The sequence below is a fragment of the Saccostrea echinata genome, unplaced genomic scaffold, assembly GCF_033153115.1.
Source record: "Saccostrea echinata isolate AGI-Se365-2 ecotype Australia unplaced genomic scaffold, CSIRO_AGI_Sech_v1 ptg000033l, whole genome shotgun sequence".
In the NCBI taxonomy this organism is placed as follows: Eukaryota; Metazoa; Mollusca; class Bivalvia; order Ostreida; family Ostreidae; genus Saccostrea; species Saccostrea echinata.
Genome location: NW_026889782.1, coordinates 5905022 through 5923417, shown reverse-complemented (window position 1 = coordinate 5923417; position 18396 = coordinate 5905022). Strand labels below are relative to the sequence as shown.

The 18396-nt window shown below is 33.3% G+C and overlaps 1 protein-coding gene across 1 annotated transcript; it reads right to left on the bottom strand.

Annotated features, from left to right (window-relative positions):
- Positions 1–11175: 11175 nt before the first annotated feature.
- Positions 11176–13899, bottom strand: LOC133198055 (uncharacterized). Its single transcript, XM_061334208.1, has one exon. The coding sequence runs from the start codon at positions 13897–13899 to the stop codon at positions 11176–11178; it is 2724 nt and encodes a 907-aa protein (XP_061190192.1).
- Positions 13900–18396: the final 4497 nt, after the last annotated feature.

Sequence of the window (18396 nt, the reverse complement as noted above, 5' to 3'; positions counted from 1 at the left end):
AATTAAAAGTTGTGGATCCCCAATCTAGTTTCCATTTTGAATGATGATAAACTTGACTTGAAAATTTTTTCGAGCCAATCCAAATAATTTTTGTCTTTGAACTGTTTATCTTTAAACCGGATATTTGTGAAAATAAATCCAATGTATCAAGAGCAGCAAACAAAGATTTTGGTGAACCATCAAGGGCAAGCGAGGTATCATCTGCATATTGAGAGATTTTGTGTTCTTTTTCATTTACTATTATACCTTTTATATCTCTGTTTTGTTTTATGAGAATAGCCAAAATTTCAGCACAAAGGAGAAACAAATAGGGAGCAACAGGATCTCCTTGCCTACAACCTCTTTGAATAGAAAATTGTTCTGATAAAAATCCACATTGTAAAACTGAAACTTTAAAATTTGTATTTAGGATCTTAATCCAGTCGATAATGTTCTTTCCAAAACCAAAATACTTTAAAACTTTATACAGAAAGGGCCATGAAATTGAGTCAAATGCTTTCTCAAAATCAATTAGCATCAACAGACCAGGAATATTATTTAACTCTGTGTAAGACATTAAGTCATAAATAAATCTGGTATTTTCCCCGATATATCTACCTTTAATGAAACCTGTTTGTGTATCAGAAATAAGAAATTCTAGAGTAGACTTTATTCTACAACTTAAACATCCAGATATAAGTTTATACAAGACATTTAATAAAGTAATTGGACGCCAATTTTTTAAAAACTGTCTTGGTTTATCACCTTTGGGTATACAGGAGATAATCCCAAGTCTTTGAGAAATTGGAAGTTCTTTCTTTGAAAAAATACAATTAATTGCATTTAAAATATAACATTTCAAATCTATCCAAAAGAATTTAAAAAACTCAGCAGTAAAACCATCATATAAACCAGCATATTATATTGATTGATTGATTGTATGTTGTTTAACGTCCCGTTCGAGAATTTTTCACTCATACAGAGACATCACCATATACCGGTGAAGGGCTTCAAATTAAGACCTTTACTCGGCACTCAGGACCATTGTGCAGTGAGGGATCTTTATCGTGCCAACGCCTACCGTGACAAGGGGCCTCGGTTTTTAAGGTCTCATCCGAAGGACCCACAACTTTCACTTCAAAGTACCTATTTTTTTATCGACTTAGGTCAGTCGCGGCTGTGATTCGAACACATGCACGACCTTCCGATCACGGAGCGAGCGCTCTACCGACTGATATAGCATATTATAAAAATAAGAGATATCATTTATATACCGGATTTAGCACATATGGACAAAAGAGTACAAAACAGATTGCAAAACGTTAGCTTCGTAAAACAATTAGATAGTGCATGCAGTCAGTGAAACAGCTTATAAGGAATTAGAGAAATTTCCCTATTTCCTATATCTAACCAAAACAGGGAAATGGGTTATATGGAAGTCTCTTTTATAAGGAAGTTATATATTATTCCCTGCAGTACCCCTTCAAACAATAACTTCTTCTATAAATACCATAGAATAAAGGATCCGAGGAATAAAAAGTCCCATGTTTACATGACTTCCTTATAAGCACGCTTTACTTATCTAAGATATAAAAGACATTTAGAAAAGCGACAGTCAGGCATGAAAAAAAAAACAATGTTGTCGACCCAATATTACATGCTTTAAATCACAATAGATGATAAAAAATTTCGACATATATATATATATATATATATATATATATATATATATATATATATATATATATATATATATATATATATATATAGACAGACAACCAAAGACAAAGCAGTAAATTGTATCTCTCCCACTGTAGTCTTCTATTTCTTTATAAATATTCTTAAAAATAAATAACTTTAGTTTGCTTAATTTCACAATATATTTTAGTGCATAATTAAATACGACTTACGGAGAAAATCTAATCAAACGTTTCTTTTCGGGGGTCAAGTGTCATCTATATATAGACATTAAAAGTATAGATCAAATATATAAATAAAAGAACAGGTTTCTCAGCATGTGTATTTTCTTCGGCACGCATATTTTAAGATGATCACTCATTAATGCCAAATGCTTAATTCTTTAAACTGGCATTTCAAGGCCAAAGACGACCGTTCGAAGGTAAATGCATGAGGTAACAAGATGGGAAAAAATCATATGATCACAAGGTAGACCGATCTCGGAAAAACCTAAAAACAATCCAATTCTGTTAAGATGGCATAAAAAGGACCTCTTATAATTCCAGAGGTGGGATAAGATGCCTAAGAGGAGTAAGCATCCCCTATCGACCAGTTAATCTCGCCATTAGCCTGATGTATTGATCAGAATCAGTAGTATAATTTAGAATAAAAACAAAATCCTACTAATTGGTATGAAATATGTCAGTCAAAATACGACCCATTTGTAAGTTGTACACGAATTTGTTAACAAGGTCTCACAATAAACTTTGATTCGACCTCTCAGAAACACATAGCAGACATGTCACGACATTCATTGGACCCTTTGAAAGAAGAATCTAACATATTTATACAACAAGAGCACTTCCAAAAACTGTATCCATTTGAATTTGACTTTCTCAAGCAAGATACTACATGTTTTAAACAGACGATCTTGTTGAAATAAAAATCTCTGTATTCGATGACACTTTCATGTAAGTCCCATCTAGCTTGTGGTCCCTCCCTTCCCCCAGGGGTTATGATATGAACAAACTTGAATCTTAGACTATATAATGAAGCTTTCACACAAGTTTCATCTTCTCTTGCCTAGTGGTTCTTGAGAAAAAGATTTTTGAAAGAGGCCACCAAAATTCACGGATTCTTAATTATAATTATATTCCCTTGAAAGAGGGCGCGGCACTTCCTTTGAACAAACTTAAACCCCCTCACTCAAGGATGATTTGTGGAAAGATTGGTTGAAATTGGCCCAGTGGTTCTTGAGAAGAAGTCGAAAATGTTAAGTTAACAGACGACGGACAACAGACGGACACCTGACACTCTTTGATCAGAAAAGCTCACTTGAGCCTTCGGCTCAGGTGAGCTAAAACACAGTTTTTGAAATTCAAACCACGGGATCCATCAAAGAGATTTGAACCATAAATACAAGAAATAACGAAGAAAATATGGGCCTCTGCAAACGACTGAAGAGAAGGAAAACTTGGAGGGGTGTGGGGTCTTGGAAATTAATCTGAAGAACTGCATGGTGAGAAACAAAGCCAAAAATAAGACAGGGTAAATATTGAAGGAAAGACAGTATTTGTTTGAATTTTCAATTTATTTAAACGATACCTTTTCTGCAGATATTGGTTCAATAGTACTCAGTAGTTCAAAAGTTAAGTTTAATATACAACTAATAAACATTTGGGCATTATTTATATTGGTAAGTTTCCAGAGATATAGCGAAACATCTTCCATTTCAGTAACAACGCATTGGCGAGTTTGAGTTGGTTTCACGAATAGCCCGTTTATTGATTGAAAAACAAATTTTATTTATTTCTAAAAAAAAAAAAAAGAAAGCATTATTAGATTTGATACAATAATTTAAAAGCAGTTACATGGGAAACTTTTTTTTTTTTTTTTTTTTTTTTTTTTTTTTTTTACAAAATTCTTGTAACTGTACATTTATGTACCCCAAATTAAATAACTTTTAAAAATTTTGTAACATTATACTTAAGCAGAGAATATGTTTGACACATGGCATTGAAAAGTGTTGTTAAAAAAATTTTTCAATATAGCAATAAAAATTCTCGTGTATAAAAGTTGAGATTGCCATTTTAATACGCTGTTAGTTCATACAGTCATGATCATCATCACTATAAAACATTTCCGCAACATCAAAAAAGTCCAAAATATAAAAACATTCTACCAAAAATCTCTGGAAACGACATGAACCTGGGTTTAAACCACCCCTACACCAGGTTCAGAATTTACCGTAATTTTGAGCTGTACTAAGCCAAGACTTACCTGAGTGTCTGCAACGCATAAACAGATTTAAATCCGATTCATTGATCGAAGTTTTAAATCCGAGATACGCAACCGGCCAAAAGTCAACAGATGTTTTTACGATTCAAATTTATTCCCAAAACAATGTTGTATAATTTGTTCTATCTATATAGCATTCATGTTCTTTTACTTTTAATTACTGCATCGTCTTTACAAGCTTATCTTTTTAAAAGATAGGTGATCTAGCGCTGTAGGCATCATAAAATTAGCAGAAGTAGATATCTTAACCTTTGGTTTAATTTGCTTAATGGATTAATTATTAATAGGTAGTGCACTTCAGATTGTGTCGGAAAGGGGGGTCCTCAATTCAGAATGGTGAATCTAGAGTGGGCTTCACATCGGCAATGGCATATCTCATTAACTGTGCTCTAAGCATTCTGTACTTTACAGTAATTTCTGTTCCGAGGCGAAAAATTAAAATTGGCACCGTATAAGATTTACATTCTGAGGTAAAAAAAAATTAAAAAAAAAAAAAAAAAAAAAAAAAAAGAGATCAGTAGAACCAATGAGCACCTAGTCAAAAATAGTCCAGAGTGGTACTGTTTTGTCGCAGTCGTTACTTCTCGGGTCTCTCCGGCAAGCTCAGAAAACATATCCCAGGTTGTTTTTCCGAGCTTGTCGGAAAGATCCAGGGAGGTAGTTAAAGAAATCTATAGGTTTTTAATTATCAGAATTTTAGAAATAACTGATCTCCACAGTCTTTGCATTATAGGACCTAAGTTACTGTTACTTTTTGTGCATTTAAGTACAGGTTAGACGACAAAATATGAAAATTCAGATCATATGTATATCAGATTACAAAACGAAATCGACAAGTTACAGTTTATCTACAGCAGTATTCCCAGAATGTCCTACCTTGAAGTCGAGCATGCGTATTTCAGCGTGCCTTAAGTGAACGAGGACATCAAAAAGGTGTCTATTCGCTTTAAGTTTGATATTTGAATTGTCAATTTCTGAAAAAAGTTTTCATATTAAATAACCTCTGCTCTAAAATTTAACTATTTTTTTTAGATTCTCAACATTGATTTTCAACGATAGCATTAGATTCAAATGGAAAACATTTTTTTTAAAATATGAAGAGTTGCTTACTTTTTGGTCTTTTGCAAAATTATTTCGTTAAAACATTCTAAACATTTCACAATTACTCCGACGTTGATATCAAAAAGATGCCTGAGTTTCTGATTGAAAATTTCTTTGTAGTTTTTGGAGATCAGGTCTTCCGACAATCTGCGGGAATTCCCTTGGGTACCATTTGCACCCCCTTTAGCAGCAGATCTATTTTTATATTCATATGAAGCAGACTTTATTAAAAAAAATTTATTTGAGAAAACGAAAACACTTGCTGTGGCTTTCAACTCGACATTTTGATATATCGTCGACGTATTATGAATTAACAAATGAATAGTTACTTCCATTCATATGTCGACTCGATATATCATAGTAAACTTGAAATAAAAGATACCACAGAATCTGACACATCTGTTTCTTATTTGGATATTTTACTAGAAAAAGACGTTAATGATAACCTAACAACAAAGCTTTGTGATAAACGTGATGACTTCAACTTCTTTATCGTCAACTTCTTTTATTTATGAAGCAATATGGGTTTTTTGTTCTTCCGATTGATTTCAAAAGCAAGAGCATGCTGAATCGTGCTCTACGTACGAACAATAATACGTCGTAGATATATCTTAACGTCGAGTTGAAGACCAATGTTCGGCACATAATGTTCAGAACATAATAACATTTTACTTGTCTGTGTAAAAAACGCAACCAGCTGTTGTTTACGTTTTGTACAATGGACTCAATAATAAATTCTCCACTCAAAAATTGATCAATAAAAACTTCTAGATATTTAACTTTTTCCGTAAAATGAATTGTGTGTCCATTACACTCGATGTGAAAGTCATGAACACTTGTAAGCTTCTTTTCTGGTCCAAATAAGATACATTCGACTTTTTCCCGGGTGTAGAGATAACTTATTATCTACTAGCCAATTTCAATATTGTTTTAAAACTAAGTTTTTCTGAAATAAAATCTGCATTTTTATGAGAAAATAAGATTGCACTATCATCAGCATATAAAATAAGTTTGCAGTCAGGATCAATACTGGAAGCCATATCATTGACATAGATTAAAAATAGTAGAGGGCCTAAAATACTGTCATTAGTTGTATATGCGGGTAAACCTATGTCCACAAATCACAAAAATAAATATACTTAAAACATATTTAAACGACCGTCACCTGTCGACTGACAATGTAGGTAATCAAAGAAAGCATGCTTTACACAGTACAGGATGGCCAAGAATATCTGGTTCCACACAATTATCACAATACACCGTGTATATTTGTACAAGAATCTTTGATAACAGGGAAAGAAAGAAGGGACCAAAAGATAAACAACATGAGCCAGAGTTAAATAAGATTTACGGAAATTTTTTTGACAAACTATGGTTCAACCCCTGTGCATACATAATAGATCTGTCCCATTAACACCCTTCATTGATTTCTTTGCAAGGAAAAAATAATATTTTATTTACGTTTATTTTTTGAAAATTTAAATGAAAAAGGACCATTTAACGTTTTATCATATGAATATAAAGGACAATTTAAACGGCATGGTTACTTCCTTGATTACTCTCCATTTATTGATAAAGTTTAGCATGTTTAGGTATATTTTCTCTTCCAATTAATTGAGATCTATGCTACATATTTAAACAGAAGATCGTCTTATTCGCTTTTTCAGTTGAAATAAAACATCTCTGTATTCTAAAACATCTTCGTCAGTGTAAATACCCATCTTAAATTCTGAAATTTCGTATAAAAGCCTTCTTCCCCAGCAGGCATTTCAACGTTGATTCAACGTTGAATCAACGTTGCACTTCAACGTTGAATCAACGTTGAATTTTGGTTGCATATGAAAGTTGAGGCAACGTTGAGACATCGACGTTGTTTCAACGTCAATTTTCAACGTTTAAGAGACGTTGAAAATGGGTTGAACTTTGGTTGATTTATAGTTGAATTTTGGTTGCAAATGAAAGTTGAGGCAACGTTGAAACTTCAACGTTGTTTCAACGTCAAATATCAACATTGAGAAAAGGTTGAACATTGGTTGAAATTAGGTACTTTTGGTTGAAATTTTTTGGTTGTACAAATGTTGATATTTGGTTGAAATCACGTTGAAGTCATACTGAGTTTTGCTTTATAAACAAATACATTTCACATTCTAATAAAAGTTTTTATTCAAGTTGCGAAATATGTAAGTTGTAATTCAGTATTAAGATTCTGAGTAAATTTATTTTAAACTGTATTTTAAAAATCCAGGATCCAATCAACGAATCTCAAAAATCACTGTTTAACAAAATTTATCTTCCTAGTGAAAAGGGGGTCACAGTAATCATATCCAGGTTCATCATACCACGCATCTGTCTAAAACTAAGTTCCACAAGTGGCGGATCCATTGATTTTAAATCAAGCGCATAGTTACATGTAAGTCCCACAAAATGACTCGTCAGTCGGAAAGAAATGAACAGGAAGCTCCATCCTCTAATGCAAAACCTATTACCAAAAGAAATAATGATATGAAAGTCATTTATTTGATAACTTGTTATTTCAAATGATAAAAATAAACATGAATAATAATAAATAAAAACAGACAAAAGTACATGTTCTTATACTTGGAATTAATGAAAAGAATTATATTTGTCCTCGTGTTAAAATTCATAACTGTAACAGTGTGATTATAAATAATTATTACTGAAGAAAAATGTTAAAAACATGGAGGTGTACATACACAATATTGCATTCCTTTGTAATTTTCACGGGCGATGGATCTCATCCAATCAGGGCATCAATTACGTCTCAAAGCCGTCAGTGGTTGATGGAACCTTACGGCCAACTGCAATTAAATTGTATACTATATTTTAATTTCATGAGCAAATGAATATCAACCAAACACATAAATACACGAACTAAGGACGTGCATTTCACGCAGATTAATTTAAACAATATTTTATTATGTATAATCATAATAAGGTTGGACAACAGGCACTGCCTGTATAAGTCCTCTCCATAATACAAGGTTAATGTCATACATTTACAAGTAAATATTAGTTACATATCATTGAAAAAATGAATATATACATGTGTATATTCAAAAGAAATTTATAAAAATAAGACAAAATAAATGGTAGAAAATTAATTATAAGTGAGCTGATGATAAAATATGTTTGCAAATTAACGTATATGACTAACAAAAATAATAGAGGCCTAAATGTGAAAGTTAATAAGAACACATAAATAGATGCTGGTTCTATGGTTTGACAATTTAAAAAAAAGAAGAGAAACAATATCATGCAAATCTCTTTGTAATAAATTCATGAACAAGTTTAAATACTGCAGTATTTTGGTTGTAAGTAAGGTTATTGTCTCCATTCAAAATAAGTTGCAAGGATAAAGGCATTGGTAGTTGCAAAGTATTAAAGTTGTACACGCAAATTACAAATATGCTACAAAACAAGAATAAAATGATATATGGGTACTAGAAAATCTAAAATTTCTTCTAAATCCATGAAAAGGAAGTTATACTTACTGAGCAGAAGTTCATAATCTAGCCTTAATCCTTGTGCATGGCGTGTAAAATACATAATATGTGAACAGCAAGAAGACGCGCACTTCTTGTCCATCAGTTGAATTCAAAATTTGACCTAGAAATGCTGCAGACTTCTCTGTATCGCTGCCCAGCAAGAAAATTGCATAACAAGGTTATCATGACACTGAAACTGACCAGCTAAGTTAGAACCACTCCTTATCTGATGCCTTGAAGATAAATTTGGGGAGTGGATCTAAGTAATGTAAACTGACCGGGGTTAATTGTTAGTGTAAAAACTGTTAAATCTTTTTGTAACGTGTTTATTTTAATGTTTTTCTATTTTGTGATAAGAAAGATTACAGTAATATATCTAATAATGTTTCCCTTTTTTCCCTGTCATAAAAATGCAACAAATTAAAGCACAATCTAATGTAAAATCAGACTTCTTAGATCCGCTCTGTATACATTCTGCGCAGAGTATACGGCACGGATCTAAGAAGTTTAATTCGATTACATAAATTTGGAATAAAATATTATTTTTATTAATTCTATAGTAACATGGAATTACAGTGAAGTATTGGATAAAGATGTCATTAAGCTTATCTTAAGGACAAAAAAGTTTCTCTTTTTCATTTATGTAAAAACTGCATTCAGAATTAATTTACAAATTAACTTTTTTGAAACATGTAATTACAGTGGAGAGTTGAATTTAGATGTCAGACTTCATATTAACTCATATTTAACATTTTATTACAGTACTGTAAGCTCAATTCTTTTGAATGAAATTTAAATAAATTAATTCATAATACATTTCATTTATTGTGAATAATCATGATATTTTCTAACAATGCATATATATATATATATATATATATATATATATATATATATATATATATATATATATATATATATATATATATATATATATATATATATATACATACATACATACATACATACATACATACATATATATATATATATATATATATATATATATATATATATATATATATATATATATATATATATATATATATATATATATATATATATATATATATATGTAGCAAAAAATTACACAGATTTAGCGTTCAATAACCCTTACTATTTTGACCTTGAAAAATAAGGCGCTCATTACCCGTTGTTTCGACATTAAATTTTCCTCACTTTTTCAACGTTGAAAATATGTTGCATCCTCGATGTTGTTTCAACGTAAAAATATTAACGAACATTCAAAGTTGAAAATATGCTGCATTTTTAACATCGCTTCAACCTTAAAATAACAGGAAATATTTAACGTTGAAAATATTATGTTGAATCTTCAATGTGTATCAACGTTGAAATTTCGACGAACATTCAACGTTGAAAATATGGTGCAGCTTCAACGTTGTTTCAACATTGAAATAACAACAAACATTCAACGTTGAAAATATGCTGAATCTTCAACGTTGAAATATCGACGAATATTCAACGTTGAAAATATGTTGCATCTTCAACGATGTTTCAACGTTGTAAAAAGGTTGAGGATTCAACGTTGAAACCTCAACGTTGAAACAACGTTGAACTATAGTTGCTCAACGTTGCAACCTATATTCCACCTACTTTCAACGTTGAAACAACGTTGCGTGCCTGCTGCGTCGTGTCATTTCTAGAATAGATATGCCATATCTGTCTAAAACGGGATTACAGTCTTCTGTGTTCAAAGCCTCGGAATCCATTGTTTGTTGCACTCTTATATTGACGTCTGCTTCCGCATTAAGAAGTAGTTCAACTTTTTTGGCTTTTTCATTTGCGGAGTAATAAATTAAGCTATAAAGCAAAGGTTTACCGCCTACATCCTCCTTACTGTATTCATCACAGATCTGTACGTTCTGATTTACATTGAGACCTAAGGTAAACATATGATTCAACATTTCACATTCATCCTCAAAAACAGTTCTGAAAGATTCTCCCGATTCATACAACACCCATGTTCTCTTACTTTTAGTAACTACATCGTCACGTTTCACATCCGCATGTCTTAAGTGAACAAGGACATTAAAGAGGTGTTCATTCACATTACGTCTGGTACGTGTATTTGTATTTTCCACCTTTAAGAGAAGTTTTAAAATGTCTTTTCTGTTTCTTAGAAGAGCTATGTAGATTGGCGACTCACCATACTTGTTACATACTGTTACATCTGGTTTGCATTGCAATAATTGGTGAAAACAAGATAATTCCTTTTCTTCTGGCCGTAGCCTTTTCATTTGTACGCCATGTTCTAGTGATGTATCGGATTCAACTCGTACTAGCCGTACTAGTACACGATCTAAACCTTTAAATGCAGCTGTTAGTGGTGTTCCTACATTGTCCTTCAAATTCACATCCGCTCCAGACTTAATCAGCTCTTGCATCAGTTCGAAATGTCCTGATTCGCACGTAACTGTAAGAGGTGCTGAATGGTAGAAAGAATTCGGATTAAATAAATTTACGTCAGCCCCGAATTTGATCAGCACTCGTACTACTTCACGATTCCCGTATCTACATGCAGCAACTAGGGGTGAGTTGCAATCGTCCTGCGCATTGCAATCTGCTCCGGCTGCTAAAAGTTCCTTTACCAAATTTAAATGTCCCATTTCACAGGCACGCATAAGTGGCTTATGATATTTACTATCACAAGTAATGCCAGAAGCTCTTTAACTAAATCTATATGGCCTCTGGAACAAGCTATTTCAAGTGCATTGTATCCGTCTTTACTGTCAATAGCAACGCCTGCCTCTAGTAACTCCTTAACTACTTTCAGATGACCGCCGTCAGCGGCAGCTGATAATACATCGGAATACGTTTTGTCTTCATTTACTTTAGCACCCCATTTTAATAATGTTTGAACTACTTTTAAATGGCCTCCCGAACTTGCTTCGATCAGTGGTATAGTAAAATATTCTGGTAAATTTATTTCAGCGCCTGCTTCAAGTAAGAATATTACGACATCTACATGTCCATTTTGACAGGCAGTCGACAAAGGTGTTGATAGTCCATCCTGCATGTTTATATCACACCCAACATTAAACAGTGTCTTAACAATACTTGTGTGACCATACTCACATGCAATTTTCAGCGGTTTGAACAACACATTCTCCGTAGTAATATCAGCCCCGGCCTGCAATAATTCATTTACTATTTCGAGACATCCCGACTGACACGCGGATGTTAACGGAGTGTTGCTTCCACAGAAAACGTTGGGATCCGCTCCTTTCTGAAGCAAGTATTTCACAAAAAAGCTATCTCTATGTTCACATAACGCTGTCAGTGGTGTGTGCCATCGACCTTTTGAATTAATATCAGCTCCTGTTTCTAAAAGAGTATCTAATAAATCTTGCATTCTTGTCACACTACATTGCATTTTCTGACGATATAGATCAGGATCGAAAATATTGTCGTAAAGAAGATTTACTAAGATCAAATGCAGTTCGCTGTTGCCCTCAGTACATGCAGTAATTAATGGTGAATCACCCAGGCTATTAATTTTATTTACATCAGCCCCTGCTTGAAGTAGCTCTTTCACTACATTGATGTGTATGTTGGAACAGGCAGCTGTAAGAGGAGTGTCCATTCCGCCTCGAAATTCTGTGTATACGGGTAACATATCCAAGATCTCCTTGCTCATATATTTCATCAAAATTTTTACAGTCTCGAGATCCCCACTATAGCAGCTGAGAACTAATAGTCGATTTTGTTCTCTTAGGAACCCAGGACAACAAATGTGTTTGTCAGATTCGACAGACAGTAGCTGAAAATTGGAAACATTTAGCTGAAGGTTTAAAGATTCACTTATAATTTCATGTTGCATTTGTTGCTCTTTAATTGCAGCCAAGTCCCTTTTAGATTGATGCTTCTCTGAGCAGACACGTCGATGTTGGAATAAATTTAACTTTGTTTCGTTGTTTTGTTTAGTTTTGTTTTCAATATATTGAAAGATTTCGTGCTGACCATAGAATATCACCCAGCTGATTACCCGAATATTATAAGTTGTATCCTCGTCTACTAAGAGTGTTTGTCTCCTTCTCTCCGCATCTTCGTTTCTATGTCTTTTCTTTTCCTTAATCACGCTCCTTCCTTTACGGAAAATTTCACCTACATCTGGCTGAATCGATAAAAACAAGGTATTTATCTCATCATTAGTTTTTTCCTTCATGACATCAATAAAGGCCTGACATACATCAGGATGTTTTAAGTGGCCGTCCATAAAAACATAAAGTTTCATCCCCTCTATATCTCGATATAATCTTCTGGCTAACAATGGGTAGAGATCACATGGTAAAACTATGGAAAGTTTATCTTCATTCATAACGCCAGGTTTACGTCCATGACTTTCACTGCTCCGTATGTTTTGTTTCGTTTTTACGAAGTTAGCAATAAAGCTACTACTCATGCAGTTAACTATATCCCTCGGATACTTTCTTCCATAATGCCAAGCAGTTATTTCATACAACTGGTCATGAAAAAATGTATACTCTTCACCATTTCGTCTGGTATATGTACCCTCCATGGCTGCCAGTGCATTCAAAAATTTAAATGTGTCCGTACAACTCTCCACTTCACAATTCTCCAAAACATTTCTTTTAATTTCACTGAAAATGACATCGTTCCTTTTCAAAATGTCCCTTGAAAGAATTTTATTGTTAATCATGCACAGTATTAATGTTGCATATTGAAGTTTATTTTCGCTTTGCATTTTGTTTAATTCTTTAAGAATGCATGGAACTGGTGTGATAAAAAAGTTTGCACCAATCTTTCTAAACGTATCTCCCTCAGAATATAGCCTGCAAAGAAGTGGAAACATTTGTGATACGTCTGTAAGCATTTCAGGTGTTTGTATTTCTGTTTTTATTCCGTATTTCTGAAGCAGGTTTTTCTTGTCTTCAGTAGAGAGCATGTTATCGGAATGTTGGAGGCTTATTACATTTTTTTCCTGTCTCAGAAAGGATACACAGGTACGTCTGAGGACTTCATTGTATACTGATTTACGACATGTCATGAGAGTTTTTGATTTACCCATATAAGGACTTTTAATTTTCTCTCTGTAATCTACGAGAAGGTTGAGTTTTTCATTTTGGACCCCAAGCACACCTATCACATCATCAATGATAAAAACCTGTGCATTATGAGGGTCACAATACTGAATAATATCCCTCAGTTCTGTTACGGGTACTATTTCATAGTCTTCCTCTTCCTGAAGCTTCAGTGCGATGTGGTAAGCCGTGGCAGACTTTCCAGAACCTGGAACACCAACAAACGTTATATAGGACTCCTTTCGTACTTTTTCCAACATACAGTACCTGGCCATAATACAGTACGCAAAATGGCCGCCGTTATAAAAATATACGTGCACACTTGCAGTTTTGAATGTTGTTTTTTCAAATTGATATATAATAAAAATTTATCCTACCTTACTAATACTTGGTTATGTAACCTTTTGCTTTTATAACAGCTTGTAATCGTGTTGGTATTGATATGTACAGTTTTCTAATCGTCTCCAAATCGATAGAGGCCCATATGTCCTTCACAATACGCACTAGGTCTTCGCGTTTTTTAATTTCGTCCATGCGATGTTCTAATCTGATCTTAATTGTCCTCCACACATTTTCAATTATGTTAATGTCTGGTGATTGACTAGGCCAGGTAAGTGTAGGGATGTTGTTCGTCGTTTTCCATTCAACCGTCTGTTTGGACTGGTGCACCGGACAATTATCCTCCTGTATAATCCAGGGACTTGCAGGAAACTCCTTTGCAACAAGAGGCCACAAATGATAATCTAGGACCGAAATATATTTCTCGGAGTTTATATTTCCTTCTACTTCAGTCAAAGTTCCAACACCATTAAAAGATAAACACCCCCAGAACATAGCCGATATGCCGGAGCGGGGCGAATGACTACTATACTGTCCAAGACAATCGGGTTGAAATCTTTCTCCAGGTTTTCTCCAGACGTAAATTTTTCTATCCTTTCCTAAAACAACTTTCATCTCATCACTGAAAATGACCTGACTTTAGTTTTCCTCCACTGTCCACCCTAATTTGGATCGACACCACAAAACACGGTTTTGGCGATTTGGTTTCGAGATTGTTATTTTCTTTGAAACGGAGCATCTTTGATATTTCTGTTCTTTTAATCTCCTTCTTACAGTTCTATTAGACACTTTCTGTGGTACAGATTCGTTAAATTTATCAGTTAAATCTGACAGAGTCTGTCGACGATTTTTCTTCACCAACCTTGACAAGACGCGATCACCTCTTTCGCCCACCAATCGTTTTCTTCCCGGTCTTTCTCTGTTTTCCACGGAACCCCTTTCAGCATTTCGTTTTACAACCTTCTGTATGGAATTTGGACTTATTCCGATAATTTCCGAAATTTTCCGGCTACTTAAACCACTCTCATTCAATTTAATTATCGTCTGCTTTTGCTCGAGTGAAAGGTCTTTCCCCCTCGGAGCCATTTTGATTTACGTATGTTATGGTACTAAGAATAAATCTACGGAACTTCCTATGTGTGTGACGTCAGATATGACGTTCATGTATGGATGTGTGTAGTTGTCATTATTTTTTATCATATTACAATCGATAAAATGAAGAGGAAAAACATTGTATGTTAATTTTAATTTTAACGGCGTCCATTTTGCGTACTGTATTATGGCCAGGTACTGTAGAAGAAAAACTGTGTGTCTCCAGGTATAAGTTGTCGTTTTCTTGCCATCTTTTAATTTCATTTTCATGAATAACTGAAACGAAAAAGGCACTGTTGCAAACAATGAGAAGTATTTTTTAAAAGTATTATTCTTTGAATTTTTAAAGAGACCAAAACTTATTTTTTTTCTCTTAAGACTGTGAATTGTCTGCTTTAGCCTCAAATAATTTGTAAGAAATATAATGCTAAAAATTACATTTTCTCATTTAAATTAGAAAGTAAGCAAAGATATGCTTAACAGTTCTAGCGCATATTATTTTAATTGGGCGATTATCATACCTTTAACATTTGCAGGAATGGCAGTATTCTTCAGCTTTGACAAATTGCCTATAAACGAGACGAAGACGTTAACGCATTTAAAATCTCTTCGACATTTTTTTTTTTTTTTTTTTTTTTTTTTTTTTGCATTTCACACATAAATCCAACGTTCAACATGATCATAATGATATAAAACAGAAAACACTAATTTGTCACATTTTTTCATATTTTAAGACAGTATATTAACCATACAGTAACGTCTTTTGAATTTATGATAAAATTCCATTAGATTTTTTAAAATATATGGTAATGACCGTATAGAATTATCCATAATTTGAGGATTAAATAAATCATACTTAGTAGATTAACGACCATTGCCCGCGTTGTCTGATCCTCTGCTGCCTGTTTAAGTAGTTCCTCCCTGTAAAAACGATCATTCAAAGGATCCATTGTCTCGTGACGTAGGAAGTCAACCTTTTTTTCATATCGATTGTTGTTCCCGAGAAAGGTATCCAACATCACCACTGATGACCTGACACTTGACCATATACGATTGAATTCAGCATGAGAGAGGGAAGGACTCGAGGAATGTACACAGTCGTTACGACCAATTCGAATTCTCTCGATACTAGCAGACACCGATGCGTCACGTGGGTCAGGATCATTGCCCCAGCCTTTTGAGTGGGGCGGTATGCTACATATGTTCCGTAATAAGGTATATAACAGTGTTATGTCCATTTCATCGTAATTTCCCATATAGCGTCCCTGAAGAAAACATTTGCTGTGGTCTTCAACTCGACATTAAGATATATCGACGACAGATTAACAATTTACAAACTGGGGAAGGTCTGGCACATCTGTTTCATATTTGGACATTTTTCTAGAAAAAGACGTTAATGCTAACCTATACCAAGAAAGCATTATGATAATCATGATCACCTCAATTAACGTTTCAATCGTTAGATTCCCTTACTTATGTAGCAGTATACCCTTATCATCTGCATTTGGGGTTTATGTCCATCAGTTGATTTGATATTCAGGAGCATACTCTACTTGCGAACAATTTCTTTAAAAAAAGGGGGCAAACTTTTGACAGATAAGTTGATAAAACATGAATATCAACAGTCTCGTTTAAAGGTCCGAGTTTGCTTTGATCCTCATTTATATTCGTTATCTCCATATCTCATTGATTGGATTATAAGTTTAAAATGCTACAAACTTTGTCCAAACTTTTTCCGTTCTTAATTCATTCTTTTTGCATAGATCTTATGTAACGTCAAATTCAATTATTCAAATTCAACAACATTAAGCTCAAGCACAATTGAGAGTGTAAATTTAAAAAAAGTAAAAATGTAAGATTTAATAGATATATAAGCTGAAAATGAATGCCAAAAAGGATCGATGTCAATACATTCTTATTTTAATCGTTGAAAAGAATAACATATATTTTAATGAAATATTCAGACAAAAGTCAAAAAGTAATATTCACTTGTAGTGCCTGTTTAAAATTCTCTACCACTCCTTGTCTTCTGTCTATCATGTATTTAAATTAAAAAGTATAACATAATTTTGCAATCGTTGTTTTGCTAGGTTTAAACAAGACACACACTTTTAAACAAACGTAATTGATATGATAATTTATTACACACACACACACATCCACCCTACCACAGAGAGAGAGAGAGAGAGAGAGAGGGAGAGAGAGAAAGAGAGAGAGAGCGAGAGGAGGCGATTTCTTTTCTAGGTTCCATTTACAATTCATTAAATATTTTAAGGGAACAATTAGTACAGCGTTTAAAAACAAAGTTAATATGTAAATAGATAATGTAAAGTATAGTATCGATTCAAATCAATATATATCAAAAAAGTTCATAAGAAGAAGACACGCCGGTGACATATACATTGTGTGGAACAACACACAATTATTGTTTACATATTTTAGTTCAAATTCTCACTTTTCCTTGTTTTCTTTACTGTATAAACATCCATTTTTTTCTACAGATAGTTCCGTTAATAACAAGTGGTCTTCATGAAAAGAGATGTTCGTCTCCAATGCTAACAAAAATTTTAAATATCGTTTGGCATTCACAAAAAAAAAATCAATAGCCATTCAGTATACAGGCGTGTTTAAAAAACTCAATGGCCTAGAACATTTAAATCAATTTATTTGCTGTACATCACTGTGTCTAATTTTTTAATATATCCCGTTCCACTGTAGCTACAATTGTAATTTATTTCATGTAGTACCAGTAAAGTAAACTAAAAATAATAAACAAATTGAAATGAAATATGAAAATAACGAAAAGTAATCAAACTCAAAAGTCTATTGAAATAATACAAATTGAAAGCAGAGTAAACAAGGACCTCTAAAAACATCAGAGGCGAGATCAGGTGCCATGGAGTAGTAAACATTCTCGTCGACGGTCACGCCCACTGTTGTGCTCTTTGTCATGATCGGGCAAATGGAAAATCCGTTGAAAATTCAGTGTGTAAATAATGGGCTAACAATTAGTATGAAAAACGTTTGTCAGCATTCGATTAATGATAGATTTATTTGCTGACAAGGTCGTTGTATCAACCATAGAACTTGCGAAACGTTGATTTTAAACAAGGCTGTTGTTATCCTTGTTTCATCAACTTGTTTGCCAATAGTGTGCCTCTTTTTTTTAAATCGTTCGTATGGACAGCATGTTCTTGATATCAAATCAATTGGAAGATATAAACTCCATATGCAGGTAATAAGGGTATATTAAAATAAAAGGAATAAATCGGAGAAGGCTTCTATAAGCAGTAAATTACTTACCATGCCATTAGTCATTTACAAAATTATTTTTTAAAAAA